This window comes from Filicampus tigris, chromosome 21 (assembly GCF_054856515.1).
Source record: "Filicampus tigris isolate MCC_2025a chromosome 21, RoL_Ftig_1.0, whole genome shotgun sequence".
Taxonomy (NCBI): domain Eukaryota; kingdom Metazoa; phylum Chordata; class Actinopteri; order Syngnathiformes; family Syngnathidae; genus Filicampus; species Filicampus tigris.
This window is the reverse complement of record NC_141237.1, coordinates 1449382-1463885: the sequence shown is the minus strand read 5'-3', so window position 1 is coordinate 1463885 and position 14504 is coordinate 1449382. Positions and strand designations below refer to the sequence as shown.

General features: G+C 48.1%; 3 protein-coding genes and 1 long non-coding RNA gene across 6 annotated transcripts in view; 2 read left to right on the top strand and 2 right to left on the bottom strand.

Moving 5' to 3' along the window:
• LOC147127078 (uncharacterized) overlaps nt 1-2536 on the top strand; it is a 7331-nt gene extending 4795 nt beyond the window's left edge. For both annotated transcript variants that reach the window (XM_086020821.1, XM_086020820.1), the window contains exons 5-10: nt 480-643; nt 718-838; nt 945-1008; nt 1084-1260; nt 1331-1427; nt 2158-2536. In XM_086020821.1, the coding sequence (XP_085876947.1) occupies nt 480-643; nt 718-838; nt 945-1008; nt 1084-1260; nt 1331-1427; nt 2158-2171 (637 nt within the window). In that variant the 3' untranslated portion in view covers nt 2172-2536. The remainder of the gene's footprint in view (nt 1-479; nt 644-717; nt 839-944; nt 1009-1083; nt 1261-1330; nt 1428-2157) is intronic.
• Nucleotides 2465-14447, bottom strand: lipib (lipase, member Ib). Its single transcript, XM_086020822.1, has 12 exons — nt 14426-14447; nt 14237-14293; nt 7110-7184; nt 5857-6251; nt 5484-5592; nt 5268-5369; nt 4639-4728; nt 4391-4558; nt 4123-4212; nt 3809-3917; nt 3306-3479; nt 2465-3093 (listed from the first exon to the last, which is right to left on the bottom strand). The coding sequence occupies exons 3-12, from the start codon at nt 7159-7161 to the stop codon at nt 3009-3011; spliced, it is 1374 nt and encodes a 457-aa protein (XP_085876948.1). The 5' UTR covers nt 7162-7184; nt 14237-14293; nt 14426-14447; the 3' UTR covers nt 2465-3008.
• On the top strand, nt 7317-14504 carry LOC147127075 (uncharacterized). Its single transcript, XR_015084272.1, has 4 exons — nt 7317-7571; nt 7852-7958; nt 8058-8191; nt 12672-14504. It is a non-coding gene; the product is annotated as an uncharacterized LOC147127075 (long non-coding RNA).
• Nucleotides 8555-14451, bottom strand: LOC147127076 (C-C chemokine receptor type 9-like). Of its 2 annotated transcripts, none has more exons than XM_086020826.1 (3): nt 14426-14451; nt 14237-14293; nt 8555-11969 (listed from the first exon to the last, which is right to left on the bottom strand). In XM_086020826.1, exons 2-3 carry the CDS (start codon nt 14291-14293, stop codon nt 10914-10916), a joined length of 1113 nt encoding a protein of 370 aa, XP_085876952.1. In that variant the 5' UTR covers nt 14426-14451; the 3' UTR covers nt 8555-10913. The 2 variants fall into 2 exon arrangements, with proteins under 2 accessions (XP_085876952.1, XP_085876951.1); XM_086020825.1 differs by having other exon boundaries at nt 8555-11972; nt 14426-14448.

The window sequence follows — 14504 nt, the reverse complement described above, 5'->3', positions numbered from 1 at the left end:
TTCTTATTTCCAGCGGTTGACTTTGAGAATGGAGCGATTAGAGCAGGCGCAAATATTGAAAGGCCACCATTCACGATGCCCCTCCCCCACGTGTTGATAATTAAAATCCAAAAGTCACGGCATCCGTCCATTTGCTTCATCGCCTCTCCTCGCTCGGGTGCCAAGTGAGCTCTGAGCGTCTCCCGGCCGCCATTGGGTGAGAGGCGGACCTTGGACCGCTTGCCGGCCAATCACACGGCACCAATAGTCTGGCAAGTCCCGTTCACACGCACGCAAGCTAACCTGCCCAATTTGGGAATGTTGGACGGAATCGACGGAAGCAAAGCCAGAACGTGGAAACTCTCCGCGGGGGGAACTGAACCTGGATCCGAAGCCCCGCCCCCAAAACTGTGCTGGCCCTCGTGACAAAATTCGGCTTTGACAAAAAGGAGCTTGAGACGATTGCGTTTGAGAAAATGTCTTCCTCCCCTCCCCGGCAGCTCGCTGTGCTACTCGGCCGAGCGGCAGCTGTCCATGGACTTGGTCAACGTGGGGCGCCAGCGTCCGGAATTGCTGCCCGAGGCGTCGGCAAGCGCGCCCGAGAGCGACGGCGCTGGGGGCACCTTTGTGCAGGAGATCATCACGCTGGTGCACAGCGTCAAAGGTCAGAATTGCGTCTTGGCGCGCTGGGCTGGAAGTCACAGGCCGCTCCTCACTGTGTGTGTGTGTGCGTGGCAGAGCTGTACTTCAAAGGCGACGGCATCACGCTGAACAAGCGCTTCTCCGCGCCGCAACAAGGAGGCTACGGCCAAGATGAGGCGCCGGGGCTGACGCTCAACCAGAGGTTCTCATCTAATCAGTACGTCGCACTGATATCAGCATGTCGTGCTTTATATCAATCTGAAAATCAAAGTCATGTCAAATGTTGTTGTCATGGTGACCCTCCTCATCTTCCTCATCCTCAGCATGAACACGAGGTTGCCGCCCGACGACATCCAGCCACTTTTTCCCAGTTCGAGCGGCGCCCAGGTGAAGTCGACTTGCCGCCGCCGCCGCCGCCAGACGTCGCCTTGACGCACCGCCGCCGTTTTCTTGTCTTGGCAGCTGCCGCACGGCCCCGGCGACCTGAGACACGACCTGGAGAGGCGGCGGCAGAAGCGCCTGGAGGGCGTGACCGTCACCATCCCGGGAAGCGGCCAGCCGGCACCCGCCAACGTCCGCTACGGCGGCGCCGACGTGATGTTTCCCGACGAGCCCGACTACAGGCGCGACGGCCACGCGGTGAGTTGGAAAGCACGCATGAGCCGAGGTCCGCTGATGGCGAACTTCGTGCGTGCGTGCGTGCGTGCAGGGCCCCAGGCGAGGAGGTCCGAACCGGATGAACGCCGGCCCCGCGTCGAGGTTCAAGAACCGGCAGCCCATCAGGATGCAGAACCGCCACGATGAGGGTGAGCAATTTAGGATCATTTTAGTCATGTTTATGTTTAGTAAGCATTAGTTTCAGACAACAAACGGCAAATCTATAAATGACAACGCATGGCAAAATGCGTATTGCGCAACATTTTATAGGTCAAACTTCAAACCCCAAAAAATGAAAATATGTCCAAAACCTGATTGAAATCAGCATCAAAAATCCGCTTCGGGACACACAAAGCCATCTGTGATTCACATTTGCTGTTGCTGAGTGTTATTCAAATAATTGTTGTCCATGTCAGGGCACAACGGACAACTGCTTTCAAGTCGTGACAAAATTGCGTAATCGCGTGTGTCCCCTGCGAGTTGTTCCCTCCTGCAGCTCAGCGCGTCTTTTTTAGATGTCTTTTTCCGCAGCGGCTTGTGTAACGGCCGCGCCGGCCGCTCTGACCTAACACCCGGCGACTGCATCGCAGAGCCGGCCCAATCCCGTTCGCTCTTCTGGCTCGGCCACGCCCACGCGGCTAAAAATCCTCCGCCGCTGTCGTGAGCCGCATTAGAGCTGCCGCCTCTTGACTTAACCTCAATTTCTTCTCCCCTCCCACTCTGTGTGTGTGTGTGTGTGTGTGTGTGTGTGTGTGTGTGTGTGTGTGTGTGTGTGTGTGTGTGTGTGTGTGTGTGTGTGTGTGTGTGTGTGTGTGTGTGTGTGTGTGTGTGTGTGTGTGTGTGTGTGTGTGTGTGTGTGTGTGTGTGTCCTACTCGCAGGTCTCAGCTGGTGACGCCGCCCGCCAACAAGGACCCGTTCCAATGTTTAGTCTGCCCCACCGCTTCCCCTCAAGCTCTTTCCGAGCATCCCTTTAGAGTGAGTCCATGTAGTCTTGTTTTAGTTTTTACTTGTTGTGAAGGCGACCCGTTTGAGCATTTATTCCCTATTGTACTAGTGTCTTACTAGCGACTAAAGCGGCTACGAGCACATGGACCTTAAAATGGAATTAAGGCGATGGAAGAATTGCTCAAATATGTGACCTTATGGCTCTTGTTGCTTTGCTTTGTGACACGAGGAACCATCAGCTGTGAGAAGATTGATTTTATTTTGATTTGTTCTGACACATTACGTTGAAACAATAAAAAAAAACCAAAATGACCTCATCTGGTGTGTGTGGTTTGTAAACGTCAATATGAAACAGAAGTGATAAAAGGCACAAAGTAAAAACCTGGAAGAAAAGCAACAAAAGATGTTTTAGTACAAGTTGAAGTGGGAGTGTCGTGTGAGAGGAGCAGAAATAGCCAAGATGGGTCCACCGCCCCAATTTCATCTCAGTGCCCGCTTTCCAATGGAATCGTATGTCTTGTCAAGATGACCCGCAACGATTAGCCCGTACTAGCGCTTGTATGAAGATCCATTTTGGCCTCCCTTTTCAACCTGTTTCCCATTTCTTTGAGCAGAGTTCGGGCTCGCCACAGACTCGCAGGCGGCCAACGTTTGTTTGCAACTGAGCGTCCTTGAGGTAAAACGTCAAAGTTCATTTTGGTCCACGTGACGATCGTACTTCCTGTTCTATGACGAGGTCGGACCGTCTGTCGGGGTCGTCACGGCGGCCGCCGAGCACGTTCAACTAGAGGCGAGAGTCGCACGACGACGGGCGGAACGCCACCTCCGTGTTCTCCTCCATGATGACGTCAAAGCGGCACAGCAGCGGCCTGGGCGGGAAAAGGAAATGCGTATGTCTGGAATTCTGTCAGCCCATCGCTGCTGGTTTGTATTAACATCAAGCTAGCTGGCTAGCTCGTTAGTCAAAATGATCATTTGTTGAACGGGAGTTGGTTTTAGTCAACTTGAAATTGGAACGACCACTTGAAGCAAGCACGTTGGGCTCCTATTTGGAGAAGTGCAGCGGGACGTTGGGGCTGACCTTTGCGGGCGCTCCAGCGGCGTCAGTCGTATTCGCAGCAGTCTGATCTTGTAGCGAGGCCCGATCACGTTGCCCGTGTTGATGCGCAGGGAGATCTTGTGCACGTGCGGCAGGTCTTCGTCGAACTGGGCCAGAAGACGCGTGGATGTGAACTGCTCGAAGCGAAGAAGCTTGCTGGAGCACGACAGCCATGTGGGGATAAGTGACATTTTCATTATTATTATTATTATTTTATTTTATTTTTTTACAGTAAATAAATGAACGCAACAAAACTCTTGAGAAAGTAAATTGTGGCCGAGACACTTCAGCGAAAGGTTTAGAATTGCCTGTCGTTGCCACAAGATGGTGGCAACGACGGGAACGGAGGAACGGTTCCCAAATAAATGTTCAAATCGGAAAATAATTGGAGCGTTGTTGATGGCGTGAATGCGGACAAGGTCATGAAACAAGAAGTAGGACTCGAAGAATGTATCGCGACGTCTTTTGTGATGGGACGAACTCACTGATCTATGCGGGCCTCCGTGACGTTCTTGCCGCTGTGCAGGCGGATGTAGACCAGCCCCCAGCGGAGGTACTGGTTCCACGTCACCATGTCCACTCTGTAATTCAGCTCTGGAACACAAACACACATCAAAGTCAACCCCCACAAATCTGTGGGTCACATTTTCTCCTTGTATTATATTTCAAGCTCAGAGTCAAACTTGCTTTGCTTGTGACATTTGATCTTTTAATATAATGGTGTTTTGTTTTTTTTCTTTCCCTCATCTATTCCTGCCCTCTGAAGCCCCCCAAAAAAAGAAAAAGCAGCCGGACTTACTGGTGTAGGGGTGCGAGGCCGTGGTGCTGAAAAACACTTTGGTCTGTCCCAGTCTCAGCAGACTTTCCCGCCACTGGATGATGTCATAGCCTGCACGTGACAGGTGAAAGGTCAACCAGCAGACACACACACACAAAAAAGGCAAAGTTTGTCACGAAAAGTGCCTTGTGCCATCTAGTGGAAGGGAATGTCATTGTGATGCCTGTCACCGCACGTCACCGAGCACTAACTCCTGGAACTTGTGGTTTCGTGTCTGAGAAGGCCTCACCGAGCTGAGGGCAGGAAGCGGGCTTGAAGGCCTCGCACTGCAGGCAGCGTCCGTCCAGGAAGTCGGCGTAGGACGCGCACGGGTACGCCGTCAGGCTGCACGTGCCGTTGAGGGCGCAGAGGTACAGCAACATGGAACGCTGGTGGTCGCACACGAAGTAGGACTTTCCTGTGGGGGCGGCATGCTGACCTAAGCAACACAAGCGCTTGTGTGTTTCTGTGTTTGTGTTTGTGCGCGCACGCGCTTACCGGCAAAGATGGTTTTGGGACAGCCGGGCTGGTCGGCCCCCCCGTTGGCGTAGAAGTCAATGTGACCGTGCGCCCCCTGCAGGCCAAACGCTGCAAAACACAAATTAGCTTACATCACATTCACATGACCAAGAGTCCTATTTCATTTTTCTCTAAACGTTTATTTTACAAATCGCTGGTGTTAGGCTGAATATGCGTCAACCGTTGTTTTAAGTTGTAATATTACCATTCACCACTAGATGGCACTTAGGCCTGGTCTTATACTGCCCTCTACTACAAGTATTAGTGAGTGGGCCCAATATTTTTTTTGCAGATTTGGAGTGACATGCAGGACAAACATAGTACCTGAATAATATTAACATTTTGAGTGAGTATATTTTTGTAAAAAAAAGGCACAAAATGAGTTCTTGCACTTAAATTACCCACCCATGTAGTAGACCTTTTATTGCTGCCCGTCATTTTGTGGCACAACTTGGTACTACACTGAACGCAAACTGATATTCACTGTAATCATCAAACCATAAATGATATTCAACACTGTAAAAACAGGAGAATGAATTGTTTTTTTTTTTTGTGTTATCGCTGCTGTAGCATGAGCATGTTAGCTCATGAAATGCGTTGATGCTCACAGTCCATGTCAGTGTGCAGCACGTCCACAAACATGGCGTCCGACGGGTCCAGCCGCTCGTCCGGTGTGGCGCTGGTGAAGAGAGGCCCGGCCGGGTCTAAACCTGGAAGCGCACAAAGAGCCGAGGCTTCACATACCAGATGTTGACCACGTTTCAAAATTGCGGTCACAGATGTCGTCGGCGGCGGGTCCTCGCTGTATTTAGGTTTCATGTTACCTGTGATGCGTCCGATCTTTCCCTTCAGGTTGGCGCCCACAAACCCGGCAAGGTGCGCCCCCAGACTGACGCCGATGAGGTGCATGGAGTCCAGCGAGGCTCCTTCCTCCTGAGGAGAAAATCAGTCATGTCCTTTGAGGCACTTGTACTCCTTGTCACCATCTGAACCAAATGTTTATTTTTGTCTCATCAGACCACAAGGTCTTGTTACAGTAGTCCAACGCCTGAAGTCTGCTTGTACTCCTCACACATTTGAACCAAATAAGTTTCTTTGTCTCATCAGACCACAAGATATGGATATAAAAGGTATCATCAAATGTCTATGAGGAGGTGTCCTCACTTTTGTGACCTTGTGTATGTCAGGAAGTCTCACCTGCAAGTTCCTGATGAATCCCGTCAGGTTGTGGGCCGCCTCCCTGGTGTAGGCCACGGCGGTGAGGTAGTTGAGGTTGGCGGCCCCCCGGTTCCAGTCCACCACGATGACGTTGACGTCCCGCCGCTCGGCCAGCAGGCGCACCAGGCGGTCGATCCAAACGGGCGGCGCTCCGGTGGGCCGGTAGCCGTGGATGACGAAGGCGGTGGGCCGGGAAAGGTTGAAGAGCGGCTCGGAGAGGAAGTGCCGGTGGTGCAGCTCGCGCCCGCACGCAGGGTTGGCGCCAGTGTACAGCAGCAGGCGCACGGACAGGCTGGTGCCCAGGAAGCAGTGAGACAAGTTGAGGTCTGTGAAATTGTCACAGGAGTCGCCACCGCCGCCGTCTTCTTCAAAGCCTGGAACGGAAACCTTGTTCTCATGCTTGCTAAAATAATCTGACATCTAAAGCAATCTGACTGAGTCTAACGTGGTGCGAATCCTGACCGGTGGTCTAGAAAGTTGTGATGCTATCTAAAGTGTTTTTGAGCCAGTGTTGTACCGCCGTCCAAAGCGAAGCGTACATTTATTGGGACACAGTAGAAAAAGTGGAGTGCGACGGTGGCCTAAATTGGATCAGGCTGGTATAAAAAAAAAAAAAAAAAAAAAAAAAAAAGAACTCCTTATCTCTTGTTGCACGAGGTGATTACTGCTGTCAATCACAAGGAGAGGGCGGGACATAAAGTGAAAACCACAAGTGTGTGTCTTCCAGCAGCAAGCCTGCAGTGAGGACAGATATCTGTTTTCAGTATTTTTGAATAAACCTTTATAAGTAATACAGCGGTTTAGAAAATGGATTGTTATTGAAGAACAGTTTTTTTGTACTTCCTTTAAGTGCAGTGTTGATGTTCACACTGTGCATAATGTTATTGTGGCTTAAAAACTATTAAACATACTTTTATAGGAACAAAGTAATTTTTGATGAACACTAAGACGTACTACTTACTTTCATATGGTACTGAAACTACGCAGTCATACTCAAAATTTTATACATTACATTTTTGGGTGTATGTCTGCAGTATACTATACTGTACTCCACAATACTACATATAGTGGCGAGGGAGTGATTTCAAACACAGCCCATGACAAGTCAGTCCTTGCTGTACTTCAGTGAGAGGTTAGCTTGCATCTTATGGGAATGATTGCATCGATGATGTGTATGAGTGGAAGTTATAAATAATTGTCTCGATGTAAGCAGAAGCCGAGGCCGGTCTTACCTTGACACAGCAGCAGGAGTCCCAGCACAGCCAATCGTGTGCAGCCCAGCATTCTTCCACACGCGCCGGAGTCTCCTGGGCAATGAAATACAGAGACGGCAGGGAGGATTTGATTCCTAATGGGAGGAGCCAAGTTGAGAGTGGTCGGAAGGCTGACCAATCACACGTTTTGTTTGCGGTGGCAAGTTCAGCCTATAGGAGCTCGAATTGAGAACACGAACAAAAAAAGTTGCGATCAGATTTGCTTCAAGTTCGAATAGAAGCGCTTCGATTCTATTAAACTCGTAATTTGAAACCCTATCCCTAGTTTTAAACCCTACTTTGAAACACTAAGCCCTTAACGTCGTAAATTCGCATCAAACCCCAGGAACCTTTAGCAAGCATTAGCTTCTCAGGTTTCCACTTAGCTAAACTTGACTCGTCCTACTTTTGGACTCCAAACTTGGATATGTCCAATTTGAGGTAAGTTGAGCTAATATAAAAAAAATGAATAAAAAAAAACATGTACCATATTTTAGTGTACTTATAAAGCTAACATGAGGCGATAGAGTGCCGAAACAAGCATTTTTGAAGATATTTGACACATTCAGTTTGATGCTAAGTCGATGGCTTTTTCCGGCCGCAAACATGATGCTGTATCTTGTCAACATAATTTATTTTAAAACTGCCACATATTTGTAAGCGTCACTAAAACAACATGTCAAGTTATAAATGTAATTTCTGTTGATGGTTGTGAACGCAGCACAAAGCGAGCAGGAGGACCTCGGACCAGGACTCCTCCTGTGGATACTGATGGAAGATGTCTCAGTCATTGTGGGGACACTGATGAGGAGCACACTCCTAAACCAGGTGAAAATAAATGTAGGTTTGTGGATGTAACTATGTGACCACATTGAATACATAGTAATCCCAAGTGAATTATTTTTTATTTTTTATGTCTTTGTCCAGTTGTAAGGAACAGACCTTGTGCATTCATTCATTCATTCAAAAACAACAGCTGCTTTTGTGAATTGCACATGTGAGCTGAAGTGACATGCTCACTCTCCACATTGAAAGATCAGTCAAACGGAGTGGGAGTCAAGGTAAGTAAACTTGTGATTTGTGTTGATAAGGTGTGTTTTTTAAATTCATAGTAGTGTTTCATAATAGCAGTTATAAGAGTTGTAACACTTGAAAATAACTTTATCCATACCTGCGATGGGACCAGGGCCTTGTTTACAATGAAGGCCTACTTGAAACCAAAAACACACCCCAATTTTTTTTTTTTAATTATTGGAAATCAATTCAGGCGTCAAGGGGCTAACTTGGAGCCCTAACCCTAGTTTAAAATCCTACTCTGAAACCGTAACCCAAGTTTTGAAAGACTAACCCTAGTGTGAAACCCGAATCCTAATTTGAAACCCTAACCCTAGATTGACACCCGACTTTGAAATCTAACAATGGGAGCCAGTGAGTGTATGTTTTTATTCATTTCTTTACTTTGACTGAGTCAATGACAAGCTTGTCGGCGAGTAGGCGGCAGCAGCGGTTTCCGGTGGTGCCCTGGAGGTCCGCGTTACTGATGAGGGGTTGCAAAGTGGCAAAGCGGTTCTCGATCTATTTCGAGCTTCCGACGGCTTCCAATGGCAACCGCAAGCGATACAGCCAACATGTCATTTAGCTGACTGCAAATTCTTCACAGGCTTACAAACGTTACATGAATGCTCGTGTCACTCGCATGCTGCTGCTTCTTCTTCATGTATTTTTTCCGATTTTCAATTGACGTTTTGAATTCTTACTCGCTTCTGCTTAAGGAAAGTCGTTTGAGCATTTATTCATTAGCTTTGATACTCATCTTGGTGTGTACTTGTACCCCTTTTGTGCTCAATGCTAGGACAATTTAGCACATTAGCAATTCTAGTAACCTTTTCCCCACGACTGTATGACATTTACCCGCGATAGAAGAATGTGAAACTGGTGAGAAACCAGACACCACTTTGTTTTTGTGGCAATGAGAGAACGTTAAATTCATTTTTTTTACCTGTAGATAATTGAGAAAACCAACGTCTTTGGTCATGAGAAGAACATTGCCACCTATAGGTCAGAAAGCGATATTGCGGCCTTTAAGGTGGGATGCAAAGTTGAATTAACGCAGCGCACCGGTGGACTCAACTTCAGCGTGACAACTTTGGCGTACGAGTAGAATAACTGCACGTTACTATTGGGTCAAACCTGCAAGTGTACTAGTGCCTGACACATGCTTACTAGTTGGCCTTACAGTATATTGTTTTAGTAGTGGAAAAAATAATTGGCTAAAATGACTAGTAAGACTGGCGTTGTAACAGTGCGTTGAATTGTCTTACTCATGAGGACAAAGTTCCTACTAGATATCAAGGATACGGAATAAATGCTCAAAGGGCTTTCCAGATCTGCTGGTCACATGACTGACGTCAGGTGAAAGGTCGCTGACAGGTCACCGTGTTCCACTTAACGAGCTTTCCATGTAAGCCACGCCCCCACATCTGTCACGTGATTTTGGCCGAGACAGGCGTGAGCGTGGAAGAGATTTAAAAAAAAAAAACAACAACAAACAAACAGCAACTGTCTGAGCTCGTTTTGGATGGAAACGGGATTGACACACTGCACTTTTAAACTCAGGACGTCAGCAAGGCGACGTCAGCAAGGCGACGTCAGCAAGGCGACGTCAGCAAGGCGACGTCAGCAAGGCGACGTCAGCGTTTCCCCTCACACCCGACAGAAATACATCGAATGTTTTTTTTTTATGTTTGTATCTGAAACTAAAGAGTACAACATTTTTCTTGTACCTACGGCTTTGCTAGCCAGAGTTAGCTAGGGGGTGCTGTTTCTGGCAACGCACTGCCTGGAATTGCACCCCCCCAAAAAAATTATGTTCTGTCGGGTCCAGGATGTCATGCTTTTTACTGTGCAAGGATGGTACTAGTATGAGTACACAGGGCGAGTTTCGTGTACCTACGGCTTTGCTAGCCAGGGTAAGCCAGGATTTTAATGTATACATTACAATAAAAATGACAATCTGAACTCACAGGACAGTATTTACACTTGTCTACATTATGTACAAGAAGGTCAAAGGTCAATTTACTCTCGTTTTGAAAGATGAATGAAATAGGAAGCGTGCTTGGAAAACAGATGGACGGTTGGGATTTGTTTCGGCAGCGCAGTCGCTAGCGGGTCGTGCAACTGCCTCACAGTCTTAGGTTCTGGGTTGGAAGCACAGGATCTTTTTGGGCGTTTGTCTCTGAGAAGCTCTGATCGAGCCTTCGTTCGGTCCTTTTATCTTTAGCGCTAGCGATATTATATTTCCAGTAACCACCAGAATTATCCGGGTCATCACGGCACCAATTGACAAGTTCTGAGCAAACGTTCACCCGGTCCTTTTATCATTAACACTCACAATATTATACTAAAAGTAACGACCGGTACCACAAGACTGTTTAGTCTCAGTTGAACTCTGAAATGGGTGCCAGAAAGATCAAGTACACGACCGTGGAAAACTTTCCCTGCCAGATGCGGAAGAAGGTCTAATCCGTCCTAAAATGGTTCCTGCCCTGCCCACGTGACAATGTGCGACCCGATGGTCGTAACTGGTTCCAACCGGTATGTCTGCGAAGTGCGGACAGATGGGAAGATCGCAATGGCCGAGCTCAAGTCACCTATCTACTCATGCGCCAAAGGGGCCTCAGCTAACATGGGCGCGCATAACCGCCTTTGCCGGCTGGGTCGGCCGCAGCTCGACCGCGACGCTAGTGAGGACACACGCGAGAGAAAAGTGACGGACGACGGCGCTCATAAGGAAAGAGCCGGTGTGGTCTCAGTGTCCGTCCCAACCGACGGGCGCTTGGGAACCGCCTGGAATTTGGCGACCCCGCCTCCGGCCGGTCCGCGGCCGCACGAGCGCAGCAACTTCAGGAGGTCCTGCCTGAAGCGCACCCCGACGAAGACGTACAAGAAGGGATTGAGGCAGGCGTGCGTGTAGGCCAGGCTCTTGGCCACCTGCCCGGCCACGTCGAAGCGCTTGACCGTGCCGCAGTCGGTGATGGTGGCGTTGGCGGCCTGCGAGGCCTCCACCATCAGCAGGCCGTTGTAGGGCAGCTGCGAGGCCACGAACACAAAGACCACGACGAAGATGACGCGCAGGGCCTTGTGCTTCTCGAAGCTCCTGGCCTGCAGAAGGGTGCGGATGATGACCGAGTAGCAGAAGATCATGACGAGGAGAGGCAGCACGAAGCCGGCGCAGATCTGCAGGGCCAGCACCAGGATCTTGGTGCGGTTGTTTGCGTTGTTCCAGTAGAGCATGACGCAGAAGGACGACCCGCTCAGGTCCGTCTTCACTTGGGCAAAAAGGAACTCGGGCAAGGCGAAGAGAGTGGAGAGCAGCCACACCGCCAGGCAGGCCAGCTTGCTGTAGAACAGACGCTTCTCCTTCCAGTTCTGAGCCTTGGTGACCTGCACGATGGCGATGTAGCGGTCCACGCTGATGCACGTCAGCAGGAAGGTGCTGCTGAACAAGTTGATCTTGTACACGGCAGACACCGTCTTGCAGAGAGCCCCGCCGGAGTGCCAGCCTTTCACGGCGTCGGACGCCCAGAAGGGCAGCGTGCACAGGAACAGGAGGTCGGCCACGGCCAGGTTGAGCAGGTAGACGTCCGTCATGGTCTTCAGACGGTTGCGCACGGTGCTGTAGATCCAGACCACCGTCAGGTTGCCCGCCGCGCCCAGCGCGAAGATGGTCCAGAAGAGGGGGGGCTCGTACCGCCCTCGGAACTGCCTGACCCAGCTCCTGTCGCACATGCCGCTGATCTGGGTGGGGCCCGTATCATAGTCCGAGTAATCCAAAGGGTCCTGCTACACAGACGAAATGGTCAACAATGAGTTCTGGGAAGTAGTTCTGCAATGTTCAGTCAATTTGTCCAGGCCAAAGAGGGAAGGGGGGGGCAGGGGCCGGGCCTTTCGAGAATTACCGGAACTACCAGGGAAGCACCGGGAACTAGCCTCGGAAAAAGTGCGCACCAAAAAGCTCTCCCCGGAGCTAGGACATTTTTGGGAGGACGATTGTTTGTTTGGAGATCAGAACTATTGCCATCATTTAGTTCTGAGGTCATTTATTTGGGGCGGCGGAGGGCGGCACACTTTGGCTTGTGGTCTGATTAGAGTCTCTGGGTGCCAGGAAGTAGGGGGCATAGCCTGGCGGGGCTGCAGGAGGGTGGCCAGAGAGTTTGTGTAGCTGCCCCTAACCAGCAATTACCAATTCCGAGAACTTAAAGGCCCGCCACCCTAGCAAGGATAAGCGATTCCGAAATGGACGGATGGAAGAACATTGTGGTCACCACCAGCTGATCATGTGATGCTGCCATCTAGTGGTGGGGGTCTCACTGCACAGATAGACCAAAAAATCGTGGAGTGACATCTAAAAACGTTTTAAATGAAGGCACTTGTATCTCAAGGCTGTTGCAGTTGTTTAGTGCTGATTTGATCTTCTCTCTTTGCATTTCCTGCTATGCAAGTTCTTAGTTTTTTTGTTTTTGTTTTTTTTCTCTTGCTGAGCCATCCGCTGCCACACTGAGAGCACACAAAGACGCTCCTGGTGGAGATGCGGTGACGTGACATGAAACACGCTCGCTCGCACATGCAACAGGTTAACCAGAGCGAGTCGACTCGTGCAGCTGCTCTCGTCTCGCCTGGAGAAACCACATCGCTGCACGACTTCCTGCCGCTATCCAAAGAGTGTGTGTGGGGCTCAACGATCCTTGGGGCGCGTGGGGGTCTCTGGTTAGGGGCCCGCCAGGCTAGATGAGGGCCACAGATAAAGAGCCTAGTGACAAGTGACATCCGTTTGCTTTTCGTACCCTTGATTAGGCACGGCACTGTTAGCGAATTATTCAACTCACACAAGAAGGAAATGTGATTCATTTTGGTGTACAATGAGGTGTTGTCAACTGGCGAACGGTATCACTTGGGGACCCAAACTTTGCCTTTGGGTCTTCCGTGACTATAGCTTGAACCTCTTGTAACAGAAACTGATCTTGGCATCCACGCATTTATTTGATATCATTTAAAGAAGAGTGCAAATCTTAAGCTTGTTTGGTCACCTGTCTTTTTTTCAACCAGGTGTCATTTTGATTAAAAAAATAAAACAGCAGGACATCTAAGTGTCAGCATTAAGCCATGAATTAGTTCAGCTGTAGATAAGCCTTGAAGATGAGAAATTGAGAAAGAGAGAAAAAAAAAAAAACACATTTTTTTTCTCTTTTGAGTTCAATCAATGTTTAGTTCATTCTCTTTTCTTTTTTTTCATTCAAATGCATGTTAAACAGATTTGGGTTTTATTTGTACAAATGGGAATAAAAATTTAGGGATAGATAATCGGCTCCGATATTTGGCTTTTTGACAAATATCGGCATCGGCCTTTTTTAAAACTCTGCTGGCCGATAATAAATCAATTTAAAACTGTGGAAATCAAAACAAAGATATGTGAAAGTTTAACATTTTATTGTAGAAAACTACATGAAGCTATTGTTTAAGTTTTCCTTTATTCTTTTCAAGACATGCTGACAACCTTGGGTGCTCCCTGAAATATTTGTTAGAATTTTATAACAGACATGTTTATCGGCAAAAATGTCTTGAAATAATAATTTTTAAAAAACAACATTATGCAAACCTGAAACATTGTTCAATAAACATGCTTAAAGATGTTGCAACAAAGTCAATTTTTCTTTCGATTTTGATGCCAATATTTTCCTTTTTACTGAAAATGAATATCGGCTCCAAATATCGTTATCGGCCTCCTTGACTACTAATAATCGGTATCACTATCGGCCCTGAAAAAAGCATATTGGTCAATCTCTGTAAAAATTGTCCGTTATGTTGATTGCACGTGCTAAGACAAGCAGAAGATACATAATGAATTTAAAAAAAACACACACACACACATTTGGCCAAATCCAAGCCAACGTATTCCAATTTAAGACACAACGTTCAAAGTAGGAAGCTCTAAAGGGAAGTCCAACTAAATCGGTTCATTTGTATTTCTTGTTTGTATTCCAATCAAGAAAACTGCAGAGTAATTACCAAGTAGTCGTAACGACACTGCTGAAACAACAAATACTCACAGTCACAAAGTCATCAGTCGCTGTCGTCATATATGGCGAAGGGAAGAAATCAGCCATCTGCAATATTTAGAAAAAAAATAAAAAAAGTTACACGACCACCTTCAAACGGGATTTAAACAAGCAGGACAGGATGACAAAAAATTCGTAATAGTGTTTCAACAAGTTTTTTCTTTTTTTTTTTTTTTTTACCTTGTCGGAGGGAGTGCGGCTGCTCAAGCTCTTCTTCTTTTGTGTGAGTGCGACTCATCCTCGGTTGACTTTTATGACT